The sequence below is a fragment of the Lycium barbarum genome, chromosome 6, assembly GCF_019175385.1.
Source record: "Lycium barbarum isolate Lr01 chromosome 6, ASM1917538v2, whole genome shotgun sequence".
Classification (NCBI taxonomy): domain Eukaryota; kingdom Viridiplantae; phylum Streptophyta; class Magnoliopsida; order Solanales; family Solanaceae; genus Lycium; species Lycium barbarum.
In genome coordinates, this window is record NC_083342.1 from 131983423 (window position 1) to 132000583 (window position 17161).

General features: G+C 34.1%; 1 protein-coding gene and 1 long non-coding RNA gene across 3 annotated transcripts; one reads left to right on the forward strand and one right to left on the reverse strand.

Moving 5' to 3' along the window:
* Nucleotides 1–284: 284 nt before the first annotated feature.
* Nucleotides 285–3449, reverse strand: LOC132644689 (serine carboxypeptidase 1-like). The gene is made up of 6 exons (XM_060361294.1): nucleotides 2982–3449; nucleotides 2717–2824; nucleotides 2320–2620; nucleotides 1041–1148; nucleotides 703–808; nucleotides 285–589 (listed from the first exon to the last, which is right to left on the reverse strand). The coding sequence occupies exons 1-6, from the start codon at nucleotides 3376–3378 to the stop codon at nucleotides 440–442; spliced, it is 1170 nt and encodes a 389-aa protein (XP_060217277.1). The 5' UTR covers nucleotides 3379–3449; the 3' UTR covers nucleotides 285–439.
* A 9693-nt stretch (nucleotides 3450–13142) lies between these two features.
* Nucleotides 13143–16839, forward strand: LOC132599069 (uncharacterized). 2 transcript variants are annotated; one of them, XR_009566760.1, is made up of 3 exons: nucleotides 13143–13279; nucleotides 14809–14855; nucleotides 16265–16839. It is a non-coding gene; the product is annotated as an uncharacterized LOC132599069 (long non-coding RNA). The 2 variants fall into 2 exon arrangements; XR_009566761.1 differs by lacking the exon at nucleotides 16265–16839 and adding an exon at nucleotides 15750–16230.
* Nucleotides 16840–17161: the final 322 nt, after the last annotated feature.

Below are 17161 nucleotides of genomic sequence, written 5' to 3' on the forward strand. Positions count from 1 at the left end.
TTCTTTTCCGTTAAATTTATTTGGGATTGTGACTAAAAGTGCACCACTTATGCAAACATAATGTACTATTAGTGCACCATGTGAAAGAATATGTATGATTTTGATCCAAACCCAAACATTATGGATGATTTTGGTCCTTTTCTCATTGTCTGCAAGTATCACTATCACCTACTAATAAGTTTATAATTTTCCTTTATCTAAATACAGTCACAATTTTTTTATTGTCCTAGTGTATTGTTATTCAAGACGATAATGCACTATGAGATGCAACTAGCAAACTGAAATTGTATAAATGCAAACTTTGTCAACACAACAACAAATCTTATTGTTATCTAAATTAAATCTGAGAAACATTATTAATAAGTTCTACTCTTGTTTAAATTGCAAACAAATCTTTGCTATTTATTTTGATCTCAATAATCAACAACCTACATGTTGTTTATTTATTATATTCAGGAGGAAGCGTGCCATTGATGAAGGATGAAAACATGGTCAAAGCACGACCAGGTTGATATCCAGGGACAAAATGCCCTGATCCCCTTACTGTCACAAATGTTAAGTTTTGGTATTCAACAGCGTAACCACCAACCTTCAAGAGAAAGCAACGAGAAAAAAAGAACAAAAGTTTTAGAAAATTCATTAACATATTATGGTACGATCTGGAAAAATAGTTTGGGAGAAAAATCAAACGTTGTTAATTACCTCGCCTTCGAAGTACCAGGGGTACCATGATTTCTTGATCGGTGTTTTTATTTTGTCTATGGCATACCTACTTGTTGTCACTGATACTATATAATCTGTATCTCCACTGCAGTAAAAGATTTACAATTTCAGAAACTATAGCATTACCCCTATTTAATGGTAGAGAGACACTATACTAGCAGAGTGGAAGTTCAAGAGTAAAATATAAAATGATAAATATGAATTTGATTTAACGGTCAGAACCCAAAAAAAAAAAAAGTGTAATGAAATTGAGTAATGTTCTCTAATCTAGTTAAATTCTTATATCAATATTGATTATGAACTTGCATAGAACTCACCTATATATCCAAACTCTAATCCCACTTTGCATAAGCTCTTGAAAGATTGGTAAAACCGTATCAGGTGAATCTTGCCAACTTGCATGTATGGATAAACTGAAAAAGGGAAATTACATTAACCATATAATCATTGAAATCTAAATTACTAAAGTGCTAGCTCAAAGCGTAAATTAAATTTTTAATTACTTGCAAGAACCCCATTCTTGGGGTATTCCTCTGACATGGAGTGCTTGTTGCACTTCAGCAGTATTTAAGTATGAATCTACATAGTAGCCTGTGCATGGGTCGTATCCAGAAATCTAGTTCCAACAAACGAAAAAAAAGATGTAAAATATGTCTGTATAAGACAAGATATAACATAGTAATTATAACTACATGTTGTTAGAAACAACCCCATAGTCAAGAGATCACACTTCAACTCGTAATCACTTGTGTACTCCAATTGCGTGCAGTCCTTATTTATCTGTTAATTATGTGAAAAATATACAATACTTTGTACTATGCCTTTAGGATAAAATACATGTATAATTAATGTTAAACAAATGCTTTAAGGTGCACACTGAAATGAGTGAGTGATTGAGAACTTACTGGGAGAGAAGTATTTTGTGGGGAGCCGCACAATGGAGCGTATATGTCATAATAATAAATGTCACCTCGAGAGAAATCTGCTTGTTTTTTGTATTCGTAACAAGTTTCTGAAAAACTCGATGCAGAAAAATTGCAATTTAAGACAATTCCTTCATGGACTTCATCTGAAACTATGGCATGGGACCAATAAAAGTCATATGAACCCCTATTTTGCGTTTCCATGTCAATATACGCATTCCCTGTCTGAAAAAATAAAACATACCCATACAATTCAAATCTAGAGAGGATCGTATTTGGCGGAGGTATAATAAATCAAATAGGAAAAGGTCTGAATTTGACCCTGGACTATCCAAAATTGCTCAATTTTGTCCCCTGCTACACTTTAGTCCTCTCGTGTTTTAGCAAATTGTCTCATATTTTTCTTCGTTGGAGCTCTAACATGAAATGAGTAAATTCCACGTGTCCCAATTAATTCTTTGAGGAAAAAGGTCCAACTTTACCCCTCAACGACTTTTGAATATGGCTAAATCACCCTCAGGTTGAAGCTTCATTAAGGGATCAAGGGAAAAAAGAGACTTTCCCTAATGGCAAGAGGTAATTATGTATTGATCAAAAGCTTAAGGGATGACAAAATTTCTCAATTTTAGATAGTACATGGACAAATTTGAACCTTTTTTGCTAAATTAATTACGTAATAGTTCTATTGAAGGCAACACTTACTGCAATTCCTTGCAAGTTAATGACATGATGGGGATCGGTTTTCTTATGGGAAAGGATAAGTTGTGCGAGTTGAGGTACATAATGTCCAGCATAACTCTCACCAGCGATGTAAAATTCCCTGTTTTTATATTCAGGAAATCTTTCCATCCAATTGATTAGGAAAGTATAGCTATCTTCAGAAGTACGTTTATCTCCAGTTACATAATCTGATGATCGATTAGAGTAAGAAAATCCAACCCCAGCAGGTGATTCTAAGAAGAGTATATTTGCCACTGCATTTAAAAGTCATGTAATTGTCAACGTTAATAATATCTAATTTCTCCAAACCACAGTGACACTTTTTTCATTAGTATGACATATGCACTTACCGTTATTCCAAGCAAATTCATTGAGCCACAAGGTTTTTCCATCATTGTTTACTCGAAAAGGTCCCAATTCGGCCATTCCTCCATTTCCAAATGATGAACATCCCGGACCTGTTATGTTTACACTTATGTCATTAGAGCTAGAAGAAAACAAGGTGAGATTAGTAACGTGCAAGTTACCTACTACACAACCAGTTAAAATATTCTGATAATGAAAAAATTCTTTATAATGTCAATGTATATAAGTTAATTTTGTGAGTATGTATACCTCCATTCAACCATAAGACAAGAGGCTTGTTAGTAGAGTCTTGAGTTGATTCAGTGAAGTAATAGAACAAAGCTCTGCCAGCATCGGCATCAACAGTAACATATCCTGAATATTGATCAAAATTCACCCCACTTGGTTGCCCGGTTAATTTTGATATTTTATCATCTTCCTTGGACCCTTTCTGACCTATTAAGGATCCAAATGCTGAATTAACCCTTTCCTCAGCTTCCACTTGACCTTCACTGACATTAGTTGTAAACAATTGTTTCGTCGGTCGTGTCTCTAGAAATTTCAAAAGAACATCTCCTTCCCCTCCGTGACATTGTTCGATGTTAACGAGGCATAGAAGTAAAGAAAGACTCAAAATTAAGCTAACCTTCATTTTATTTCTTGCCATGTAATAAATGAAAAGAAATTAAAACAACGAATAACTTGATCGTGTTGAGTTAAGGTATTCTCGTTGCTATTTATGAGTGCATAAAATGTTGAGAATGTCATTTGGCCGATTTTCTTGTACTTAAAAATAGTATATATTGATTCCCTGGTAGCTATTTCCATGTCTTATATCATTGATTTAGACGTCAACAATGCATGCAGGGGGGCTTATTGAACATTATTTGGACTAGTATTGATCCTGTGACAGCGATGTCATTGTTCTTTATACGTTGATCTAAACGTCAAACGATGCCGGTTTGAATTACGTAAGGAATTATTTTTGGGGAAATAAACTTGCAGGTACAAAAGAACTCTTCAACCAGAGGCGGAGCCAGCTTATGTTCAGGGGGTTCATCCCTCGGCGAAAAATTACAGTGTATTTTCAAAGTTAAAATTATTTTATTATGTATATATAGTAGATGTTGAACCCCCTGACTTCTTCGTTTATTTACCTTTTAGAATTTTTGAACCCCTAGATGAAAATTTTGGCTCCGCCACTGTCTTCAACATGCAACTAGCTAACATCCGGAAGGACATGTAGTTAACTGATAATTTTTCCAACCAATATAAAACAGATATATATTGTCAAGATTGATAATCAATAGAAAGTCCTTTTGTTACATGAATATGATCACATGAAGAACATAATAGGGTTGTAGATTCTATAAAACTATTCCATGTCAAACCAGCTTTTCTTTTTTCATAATAACCGTTCATCTTCATGAGGAGGGAGTGTGCCATTGATGAAGGATGAGAACACGGTCAATGCACAAGTTGGATTGTTGACGACGCTATATTGTCAAGACTGATAGTCAATAGCGAGTCCTTTTGTTGCATGAATGTCAGATGAAGAACATAATTGGGTTGTAGATTCATTTTGTTTTTCAATTGAATTTTTTAACCCCTATTCATATAATAGTGTGATATTTTATTTGACAATATTTAAAACAAAAAAAGGAAGGAGGTATGTGTGGTTTGCTATTTCCAGGTGCAACAATATCAAATAGGGGTTGCAAAAGAATTTAAGCAGGGAACCCAAAATGTTAACACAACGTGAGGAATAGCACAGAACTAGACTTCCTTAACAACCTTTTATCGTTATACTAGTTTAGTGTACGCGCCTTTATCAAATGTAGATAGTTGTATCCAATTAAACTAGATGTGTCAAATTTGACTCATGAATATGTAACCCGCCGAGGCAGAAGGGAAAGGGCAACGCTCACTGCCTAACTCCGGCGGGCCAAACTTCAAGCAATGGAAGCTTTTTGACTCCTCTGTAATGACCCTCACGAGTTGAAGCCATGAAAATGGTGGGAGTGTAAAAGAGAAAAAAGAGGAGTGAGCGTATATTACTGAGAAATAACTATAGTGTAGGGTAAGAGGGGAGAAAATTTTCCTCAAGTTTTAGCTTGAGGAATTCATTTTGAGTAATTTAACTTGAGTTATGATAAGATTCTACCTAGGAAACTCAAAAAACTTAAAGAACAAGAAAATGGAAAATAGGAATGAGGAAGATCAGTGGCGGAGCCAAAAATTTTGGTAAGGTTGTTCAAATGTTGACGAGCATATAATTTTTTCCAATGAATGAGTGCAATGAAATTTTTTTAACATCATCACTGCACACCCTCCTAAAAATTTACGCTCCATTTGATTTCACAAATTATTCTTTATAAATTTCATAGCTAGAAAACTCTTACGGTGATTACAATATCAAATGACAACAACATACCCGGTATACGTAATCCCACAAGTGGAGAACAACAAGGGGCATTCCGAGAATGTTACAAAGCGAGAGATAACCGCTAATTAATTTTCTTTGAAAAAAAGAAGAAGAAAGAGAACAAAGTTGGATAATTAAAATGTTCACAGAAGCAATTAAAAAATAAAAGAGAGCAGAATAACTGGTAGCTAACTTGCTATTAGATCTCATTGTCTTCTTCTTTTCTAGGAAATAGGAAGGAAAGAAGAAAGACTAAAGGAGCTTCAACAAATGAGTCTAACGTAACTTCAAACCAATATAGGAATAAACCAAATATCAAATCATAACTCAAAGACAAATAAGCTTAGTCGGAACATGGAAGAAAATAAGTGCAAATACAAATCAAACATTGTATATTTTCTTTTAAAGAAAGAAGATTACCAACGCTTGATGCAAGCCTTAAACCGTGACTTTTAGGTAAAATTGAATACCCTTTACCTCTAAGCTATCTATCTCAATTATTTTAAGGTGTTCAAAATTTAATTTATATCCAGCTAACTATAATATCTAATCCATATATTAGTACCATTTTCCAGCCAAGGGTGTGTAGGTGACCACCCTTGGCCATGAGTGGCTCCGCCACGGGGGAAGATTAGGAATGAAAGAAAATAGATGGATAACTACTAGATCCAATTGATAAGAAATCTATAGGCAAATTTAGGTATGTGAAACCTAAACCCTCCTAATGGGATTCCACCAATGAACCTTAGCAATTTGGAATTCAAGAATTACCCAATTTGGAAGACCACAAATGAGCAACTCTAAATGATTCCAATGGAAATAAACAATTCACTTTGCAACTAAGAATCACACTTAGAATTATATGCAACCAAACAAACTATATTATGATTAATAACCTAACAAACTATATTATGATTAATAACCTAACGAACTATTACTCTCAAGCTCTTCAAAATTCAAGTTAAAAGTTGAAAATAAGACAAGTCTCCTATTTATAGTCTAGGGCTTTACACCAAAGGCCCAAAAGTGGCACTTTGCGAAATTAACCCCAAACATGGGTCTTCATTCTTCCCACGGTCATAACTTGCAAATGTGACCTCCAATTTGAACCCTTTGGCCTAGAATTGCATTCTTGGCCAAGATTTGCATCCAACGCCCACAGTTTGCAAAAATGTCCCTCTTCAACATCTAGCCACTTTGAGAGGAGGTCATCTCTTGGTCTTCTAGGCCTTCCCAAGCTATTTCCCAAACATTGTAAGCTTTGGCCATCTTCTCTCCAAGTTCTTCCAAGGCTCCTTTCTTCATGAACATGGCTTGCATCTCTTGGAGCTCTCTCGCTTGACTCCTAGTGAATGACCTTGAGCTAGGCGGGGTCATATCAGGTTGGGTTATTAACCTTAATATATTCCGACTTTGACCAAATTCATTTTGACCCAAATAAGCTTTGAGTAGATTGAATCATGACCCGTCCATTAACATAATTCGTTTTCATTGCTCAAATTTGTTCCCCCTCGTCATTTGCAACCCCTAAATTAAATTTAAGTGTTAGCTGGAGACTGGAGTTACCTTAAGAAAGATCCGTGCATAATAGAAAGTAGAGCATTAATGAGACGATTTATAATATAACTAGTTAGGCACCAATGTGTTCGAAACCATAAGTAGAACCAAGCAAACGCTTCTCCATATTAATTGCGGCAATTCCTTTTGCAACAGGACTAGACAGAGACGTAATAACAAATTTAAACATTTAATAAATCAAACATATATATAATATAAAGCTAGGCATAAATAAAATGATGTGACACTTCTCTATGACTAGCATTTCTATTTATCATTTTTCTCCCTTTTTTTGCATTTTTTGGTTCATTTTTGTATATAATCTACTTAAGTAAAAGGACTAATAAAAGCATCATAAAATAATTATTGCAATCATACCCACGTTGCAAGTAACCAAGGCTGTCATAAATCATTGCAATAACCCAATTTACCATTTGTAAAAATCAACCCACGTAGGTGCAATTAAACTCACGTAGGTGCAATTTACCAAAAAGCAATTAAACCCACGTAGGAGCAATATAACATGACCTTAAGAGCAATTAATACTATTGATGCATTACTTGAATTTTGCATATTGCAAGTGCTATATATATATATATATATTCAACAACACACTTTTTAGAATAAAATGAAATTTAGATGTTAATTATCTATCGAAACAACAGAGGAAAACAATACAAATTTTCTACTCTCTTCCTTTTCTTGTAGAGTGAACTTTCTTTCAACTGAAGATGTCATTTCAATATTTTCGAATTGAAAATCGATTCTGGTCCGAAAATAGCAGCTTGAGGGTCAAAGAGACCTTAATTAACTACACAAATCATCCGGTTTACAAATTTTGCAAAAGGATTGAGAGTATAAGATGTTGTAGCAATTTGAAAATCATTCTTTGGTTTCTTATTCCTTCTTGAGCATCAGATATTGTAAATTCATATTTTTTGTTTCACGAGACTTCATCTTAGCAATATTGTTAAATTTACCACAATATTGTTCATACTTTAATTTGGCTTGAAGGAGAAGAAGGCTCTTGAATGGTGATCGACTTGTGGTAGTGGATATCAAGAAGAGCTCGGAAAAAAATTATGTATTAGTTCTGCATTTTTTCTTCTATTTTTAATGATTAAGTTTGTAACAATGATGTCAGTATTATATTATTTTCTTTTTTATTTATTTTTTCATATGTTCTCTCTGTGATTCCTCTTTAGTTTGATTTTATATGAATTTCTTATTGTTGTAAGTGTATAATTTCTTTTGGTTCAAGATCGTAACTTATGATTTTTTTGAAAGTCTGCTAACTACTAACCAAAATTTTCCTCTATTGAATCAATTGTACATCTGCGTATTTATATAGAGTGGCCAAGTGGGTGAATATTTTTTACTTTTTATTTTTCTATTTTACATACATTTTTATGTGAGGAGAAATTTTTGAAAAATATTTAAAGAACCCTCACTTAGACATGTATATATTATATACTCCTATATACTATTAGATAAAAGCATTAATATTTATATAAAAAGGATAAATGTTTTCTTCGAACTCTAATATTTTAAGAATCATGAAGAAAGATAATTGATTGACAAATACGTATCAACTTTGCCGTTATAAACCATTTATAAAAGCCTGGTCATTTGTATGCTTTTATGGACAACTTTTAACATGTAATATTTCTTGAACCATGAAAATTGTCACCAAATTATTGAAAGTGCTTTATATTTTTGATTTAGCTAATTTAAACAAATTATATTAGCTATATATTATTAATATCTCTTTTATCTATATTATATATAAAAAATTATTGATGTCTTTTATCACTGCGTGAAGCGGGGGCGGTCCTATGTGGTTTCAAGTATGAACCCACTTCGTTGAAAAATAACACTGTATATACATGTATATTTAATCTGTTTTAAAAAAATATATATGTATATACAGTGATATTTATATATTGAACCCACTTGATAAAAATCCTAGGTCCGCCACTAACGTGAAGCGCGGATAAATTCACTAATTTGACATATAAAGTGAAATCACTAGTCCTCTAACTAATTTAAACATTTTATAAATTTAATTTGACATATAGAAAGGCACCAGACATGCTCGAATCTTGTATCTTCTATATATAAAAGGAAGGAGAGGCAAAAGCACCTCATTAAGCCAAGTGGAAGCCTAATAATAAGACAAGTGTTAGCCTAAAAAATTACAGATTTAATTATTTTTTACAAAAAATTAATTCAAACCAGTTACTGTTATAAAATAAAAACTATAAAGTAAATACATGGAAGAAATATATAGAGAGATATATGATTTTTATTTCTCATCCAATTCTCTACATATGACCACTATTTATAGAGGAAAATATATGCTTAATGGCTAAGCCATCTAAGATAACATGGCTAAGTAACTTAATGGAATGGTTAAGCTATTTAAGATAACATGGCTAAGTAATCTTAATGGACAAACAAACTCATAACACTCCCCCTTGGATGCCCATTAATTAGATGATGTGCCTCGTTAAAACCTTATTAGGAAAAACCCTGTGGGAAAAAGCCTCAATGAAGGAAAAAGAGTACACATATCTAGTAATACGCTTTGAGAATTGTCTCATCAAAAACCTTACCAAGAAAACCCAATGGGACAAAACTTGGTTAAGGAAAAAAGAGTACAACGCGTATTTCACTACCCCTGACGAAGACCAAGATTCAGATGTCGGAGCTTTCGCATTCCAATCTTGAATATCATCTTCTCAAGAGTTGAAGTTGGCAAAGATTTGGTGAACAAATCTGCAGGATTGTCACTTGAACGGATTTGTTGCACATCAATATCACCATTCTTCTGGAGATCATGTGTGAAAAATGACTTTGGTGAAATGTGCTTCGTTCTATCTCCCTTTATGAAACCTCCTTTTAATTGAGCTATGCATGCAACATTATCTTCATATAATACTGTGGGTATTTTTGTATCACACTTCAAGCCACATCTTTCTCTGATGAAATGTATCACTGATCTCAACCACACACATTCTCTACTTGCTTCATGAATAGTGATTATCTCAGCATGATTTGAAGAAGTAGCAACAATGTCGCTTTGTCGATCACTATGATATAACAGTACCTCCGCATGTAAACAGATAGCCCGTTTGAGATCGAGCTTTATGTGGATCAGATAAATAACCTGCATCGGCATAACCAACTAGATTTGTACTACTATTGTTAGCATAAAACAAACGCATATCGCTAGTTCCTTTCAGATATCGCAATATATGCTTAATCCCGTTCCAATGCCTCTGTGTAGGAGAAGAGCTATATCTTGCTAGCAAATTAACAGAAAACGCTATGTCAGGTCTTGTAGCATTAGCAAGATACATAAGTGCACCTATTGCACTAAGATATGGTACTTCAGGACCAATTAGCTCTTCGTTTTCTTCCTGAGGTCGGAACGTATCTTTGCTCACTTCAAGTGAGCGAACAACCATAGGAGTACTTAAAGGATGCTCATTGTCCATGTAAAACCGTTTTAAAACTTTCTCAGTATAGGCAGATTGATGGATAAAGATCCCTTTTGCGAAATGTTCAATTTGCAGACCAAGACAGAGTTTTGTCTTTCCGAGATCTTTCATCTCAAATTCTTCCTTCAAATATTCAATCGCCTTTTGGAGCTCTTCTGGAGTTCCAATGAGATTTATGTCATCAACATAAACAGCAAGTATAATGAACCCTGATTTTATTTATTTAATAAAAACACATGGACAAATGGCATAATTTATATATCCTTCATTTATCAAGTACTCACTTAGGCGATTATACCACATGCGCCCTGATTGTTTTAAACCATTTAATGATCTTTGTAATCTGATTGAATACATTTCCCGAGACTTTAAACCAAATGCTTGAGGCATTTTATATCCTTCGGGAATTTTCATATAAATTTCATTATCAAGTGAGCCATAAAGATAAGCTGTAACCACATCCATCAGATGTATTTCAAGGGTTTCATAGACAGCTAAACCGATGAGGTATCGAAATGTTATAGCATTCATAACTGGTGAATACGTTTCTTCATAGTCGACGCCGGGTCTTTGAGAGAATCCTTGTGCAACAAGGCGTGCTTTGTATCGCACAATTTCATTTCTCTCATTTATTTTCCGTACAAAGACCCATTTGTGGCCAATTGGTTTTACACCATTAGGCGTTTGGACTACAGGTCCAAAAACCTCACGTTTGACAAGTGAATTCAATTCTGATTGAATTGCTTCTTGCCATTTTGGCCAATCATATCTTCGTCGACATTCTTCGACAGATTGAGGTTCCTGATCCTCACTGCCTTTCATAATATTTAGTGCAACATTATATGCAAAAACACTATTCACCACAATTTTCGAATGATTCAAGTTGCCCTCATCACCAGTAAAACTTAATGATAGTTCTTTACTCACTGGAGTCTCGGGTTTGCTGATTTCTTCAGGAATATCAGGATTAATCAGATCTTGAATCTCTTCATGAGATCCTTTCATAGTGTCATTCTGATCATTGTTTGTATTTCTTTTTCTAGGATTTTTATCCTTGGAGCCCAATGGCCTACCACGCTTCAGGCGTGGATGAGATTCAGAGGCTATGACACTAGTAGATTGTCCCTTTGGAACATCAATTCGAATAGGCACATTCTCTGCAGGGATATGCGACTTAGTTATTCTTTTCAAATCAGTAAATCCGTCTGGCATTTGATTTGCTATTTTCTGCAAGTGGATGATCTTCTGGATCTCCTGCTCACATATAGGGGCATGTGGATCAAAATGAGATAGTGATGGAACTCTCCACGCAATTTCTCTTTTGATTTCTTTTCTCTCTCCCCTTAATTATGGAAAATTTGTTTCATCAAATCGACAATCTGCAAATCGGGCAGTGAATAAATCTCCCGTCAATGGCTCAAGATAGCGAATAATGGAGGGTGATTCAAACCCAATATATATTCCTAACCTTCTTTGGGGCCCCATCTTAGTGCGCTGTGGTGGTGCTACAGGCACATATTCGGAGATGAGCAATATTTAGTTCATGACCAAATACTAATTGTGACGGGGAGTATTTATTATAATGAGTCGGTTTGAGACGAATAAGAGATGCTGCATGTAAGATAACATGACCCCAGACGGTTGTAGGCAACCGTGTTTTCATAAGTAATGGTCTTGCTATCAATTGCAAACGCTTAATAAATGACTCAGCAAGGCCATTTTGGGTATGAACATATGCTACAGGATGTTCAACTTTTATCCCAACTGATAAACAATAATCATCAAAAGCTTGGGATGTAAATTCTCCAGCATTATCAAGACGTATAGCCTTTATAGGATATTCTGGGAACTGTGCCCTTAAGCGTATTATTTGTGCCAATAATTTCGCAAACGCTAGGTTGCGAGACGATATGAGGCACACATGAGACCATCTCGAAGACGCATCTATTAGAACCATAAAATATCTAAATGACCCACAAGATGGGTGAATAGGTCCACATATATCCCCATGTATACGCTCTAGAAAAACAAGGGATTCAACGTCAACTTTCATTGGTGATGGTCTGGTTATCAATTTGCCCTGATGACAAGCGACACATGAAAATTCACTACTTTCAAGAATCTTCAGGTTCTTAAGTGGATGCCCTTTTGAATTTTCAATAATTCGTCTCATCATTATTGATCCAGGATGACCCATTCGGTCATGCCAAAGCACAAAAGTTCCTGAATCGTTAAACTTCTGGTTTACGATTGAGTGCGCTTCAATTGTACTAATTTCTGCATAGTACAGGCCAGAAGACAAAGTTGGTAATTTCTCCAAAACATATTTCTGGCCGGAGACATTCTTTGTAATAATAAGATATTCATCATTTGTTTCATTTAATGTCTCGACGTGATACCCATTACAGCGGATATCTTTGAAACTCAACAAGTTTCTTGGGGATCTAGAAGAGAATAATGCATCTTCTATAACAAGTTTCGTCCCCTTAGGTAGAAATATAGTAGCTCTTCCGGAGCCTTCAATTAATTTCGAATTGCCAGAAATTGTATTAATATTCCCCCTTTTTCTACGCAAGTGAGAGAAATATTTCTCATCTTTGAATATGGCATGCGTTGTTCCACTATCAATCACACAAATATCTTCATGATTGGTCATTGATCCAAATAATATTTGAGGATTTTCCATATATTCTTCGAGGCTTTTAAAGTATTTGCTCGAGATAACAGAGTCTCGTGCTGATAATGTGTTATAAAATAAAAACTATAAAGTAAATACACGGAAGAAATATATAGAGAGATATATGATTTTTATTTCTCATCCAATTCTCTACATATGATCACTAAAGCCATCTAAGATAACATGGTTAAGTAACTTAATGAATTGGCTAAGCTATTTAAGATAACATGGCTATGGCTAAGTAATCTTAATGTTGAAACAGAGTCATAACAGTTACAAGTTTACGGTTTTTATTTAATCTTCTTTACGGTTATCTCTTTGCATTCTTCATTGTCAGTCGATGGCCATTTTTGGTACTTTTCTACTGAAGTAGCAAAAATATCCATCGTCGACGACGACTATGAAGGTATGAGTTACAGTAGTCACTCAGTTCCTTTCAAATTTTCAGTGTCTGACGGAATGAGTGAGAAATTAGGAATTTTTGGTAATAAGCTATAGGGGTGTGCATTGTCATAGATTATTTGACTACTTAATTGCATGTTTGAGGTTTAAATAAAGGTATTAAGAATCTGAGTCACACATTTTCGGCACTCAGCATCACACAATCTCAGTAACTGAAGGAACCATCATAATCTGAGTATTTAGGTGTGCTAACTGATGGGATCCATATCTGTTCTCTATTCTCTTCAAGTCTAACCATTTTTTTTCTCTGCTACGCCGGGATTCTACCTCTTTCACGGGTTCCATATCTGTTCTTTTGTTTGTCAATTTAATTTATCTACTCTAGCGATGGAATTGTTCTTCTTCTTTTGCTTTACAGATTTTTCTTTCATTTTCTCTAATCATTCTAATATTCTTATCTGTTTGTAAGCATTTTAGTTTAACAGTGGAAATTATTTAATTACTTATTTTTAGGTTGGGTTTAGAATTTACAAGAAATGCACTACTCCTAGGTTTTTATTAGCAGTTACTTAGCCCATAGATGTAGGAAAAATCCTAGTGTGAACTTTGTGATTAGATTGTAAATAGCCTCTGCTGGGCTGATAACACTCATGGCAAGTAAGTCTTCAAGCAATTCATTGGTTTTAATAAAATTTTCAAAGAGAAACACGTGAGCACACTTGGATAATAGCTATATTAATCTTCTAATGTAGGCAGATATTTGTTATATGCTCAGTTGCCGAATGATATTTAGTGATCAACTTCTCGAGTTTAAGTTATAAAGTTTGGAAATTTATCACCTTAGGATGGTAATATACAATGGTACAGAGCATGAAAACTGTTCTGAGTAATAAACGTTTTTCCGTTTATTTAGATTTAGTTGGGTTGTTTTGCGCTTTTAATAAGTCCAGGTGAAAGCTGAATACATGGATTTCTTTGGTCTTCTACGTAAGTTTTCAGGGTAATTTTGTTGTTTTAGTTATTTCCCCAAAGGATTTATGTCTAAAACGCTTACTTGACCCTTTTTGAGGTTGGTAATCTATAACTTTTAATAGAAGTCCTATTGGGTTCTTTATTGTAATTAGCACATTACTTTACTTATACTTTAGTTTGATGACACAAAAATAGAAAGATAAAAGTCTCTGTGTCAAATTAAACAAAATGAGACAATGTAAATTGATGTCTGTATGATATTTAAAACAATTATAGATGTACTTTGAATTATTAGTTTAGTTTTTTTCCATTTAAAAAAGAAAATAAAATATAGATGTACTTTGAGGACCATTATTCATTTCTTTCTGCTACCTTGAAAACTTCGGAATCCAAGTATGGTTGTTCTTCACTCATCACTTTGGAAGCTGACTTACTGCTATATCAGATGTCTTTTGACTCTCTTCTTTCTTGGCTTCTTTGGCATAGTCATTACTACTATACTCTATGACCTTTGTTGATTATACTTTTCTCATCAATAAATGAATTTTCTTTGTTCAACAGGCAACAATTACAACCATATGCCATAAGAAAGACAATATCTTGAGAAGGTATGCCTTTCACCAATAAAATCAATAGCGATCTGTTACAGTTTCATTTTAGATTAAAAAATGTGCAATCTAGAACATTTAAATTATTTTCATCTTATTCAGGAAATTGAAAAGAACTGTATTGCTGAATGAGCTCGCTTCCTCCGTCTATTACCTAATTAATTATACTACTTAAAATAGTCTTTAAAGTTCCCCACCCTATTACTTAAATACTGATTTGAAAAAGGTCTGACATAGCTGATATGTGACTTGAAGCGACAAAGTTATTTGCAGAAAGAAGAATTACTTGAATGTTTTTGATCTTGGGCCTATTCCCATCTGATAGTTAATGACATTATATTTGAACTGCCAAAGATAGAGAGATGTTTCATAGGACAAATTGTCAAGGTCCTTTTACGCATCATAAGCATCCATATGACATATATACATCCAGAGAAATGTGTATCTATTTCCTTGCTATACCTATGTTCATGATACAGATTTTCTATTCCCATATTCTAGCGCTGGAAACTCCAAAGTAAATACTATTCAGTCTATGGTAGTATATGGTTCTAGAGTAGGGGAAAATGGTTTCATCAGATAATGAATAACATTAAAGTGAAAAAGGGACCTTTTTTCCTTCTTTTTTCTTTTTGGGATGCCAAGGAACTTCGTACCGTCGTCAAATATAATATCATTGACTGTCTTTTAGACTATCAGAAGTATTATTGACTGTCTTTTAGACTATCAGAACTATTAAACTAATGAGGTCAAAAATCTTAACTCAAGGTGCTAAAAAATTTCTTATTAGCTTCATTAATCTCGCAAACTTCTTAAAAAACTACTCCAATTAACTTTTGTTTTTGTTGCACTGATGGAGCATACTTCTAAACCTTTAATGTCTACCACATGCAGAATGTATATGATGTGGACAACTTTTTAGATTTCCTCAGCTACCTCTTGATTTATACCAAGTGGGAACTGACTTTTTGTAAGGTTCCTGGATATGGATACTGATATATTGACCAATCATGTCATTGTAACTAGACTTAGATGTTAATCCTTGATTTCAGCTTTCGTGTAACTAATATTTTGATTGATATATATGGTTTACACAAGATTATTTTTGTGAGTCCAACATTTAACGTGTCTCTATTTTCTTTATGGCGCTTATCTATGTTATTCATGTATATGATAAGCTATTGAACAAAGGTTTCCACTTCAAGTGGTCTTGCCTTTCTATCATTGTGTATACTCTTATAGAGTTGTTTATGATCCTTACTTGAGAAATTTCGTCAGCTTTTGTGGTTAAATGAAAGCTTGCTTTTTTGGAATATATACTTTTGGCTTCTATTTTTTCTCCCTTCCGTAGACTCTGTATAGCAGTAACTCATTTTTTATCGTGAAACCTGGATTTTGATCGACTATAGGTGATTGAACACATGGAGGAACATGACACATGTTTGTTTGGGGATATTGTGCTCAGTTCATTTTGTCCTCAGATTCTTAAAGTCTCCACTCCCAATTATGAATACAATGTGATCCTCCAGAAATCTACTCCTTAATACTATAAAAACGACCCAGATGAGAAGAGCCAGCAGCAATCTTGCGAATTCCGCAATCACGATTACAAGTTCGAGTTGACTAGATAGCAATTCTGTCAATGGGCATCTGAGCTAGGCTTTATGGCATAATTATGACTTTGAGTTCAGTGACGTTGAACAAGAACCTAACAAAGAACCAAAATTTGCCTCCCAAATTGCTGTTTTTAGAAGAAAATATAGCAGTCCCATGAATGGGGATTTTACTAAACACTATGATGTTATCTGGGAATGGAGTAGTAGCAATAATTTAAAATCTTAACACTAGATGTTCTAACAAACTCATTTTTGCTACATTTTGGTCAGTGATATGGATTCCAGAAGCTATAGAAATCTACTCCTCTGTTAATACGGTTTTCTTTGTATTCATTACGTAATTGTTTCTGCAATTTAATTCGCATTGCTATGGCACTGTAATATACTAAACAAAATGAAATCAAGCAAAAGTTCGATTCTTAATGACGGCAAAGTTGTCAACTCTGTGCTTAGGTATATCTGAAGTTTATTGTGGCCTTACACTAAGAGGCAAAACTGATGGTGCATTTCCGTTTACATCATAGCTACTTTGTAGTACTCCATTAGCACAAGCTTGACAATTTTGTAAGCGTAAGTTAGAATGTTTCAGATGTTATATAAAACTTGTGTACACAATCTGCAGTTAAACAATTACATCTAACTGTGTCATTGTCACCAACCATTAAAACCAATATTACTTCATAATAAAAG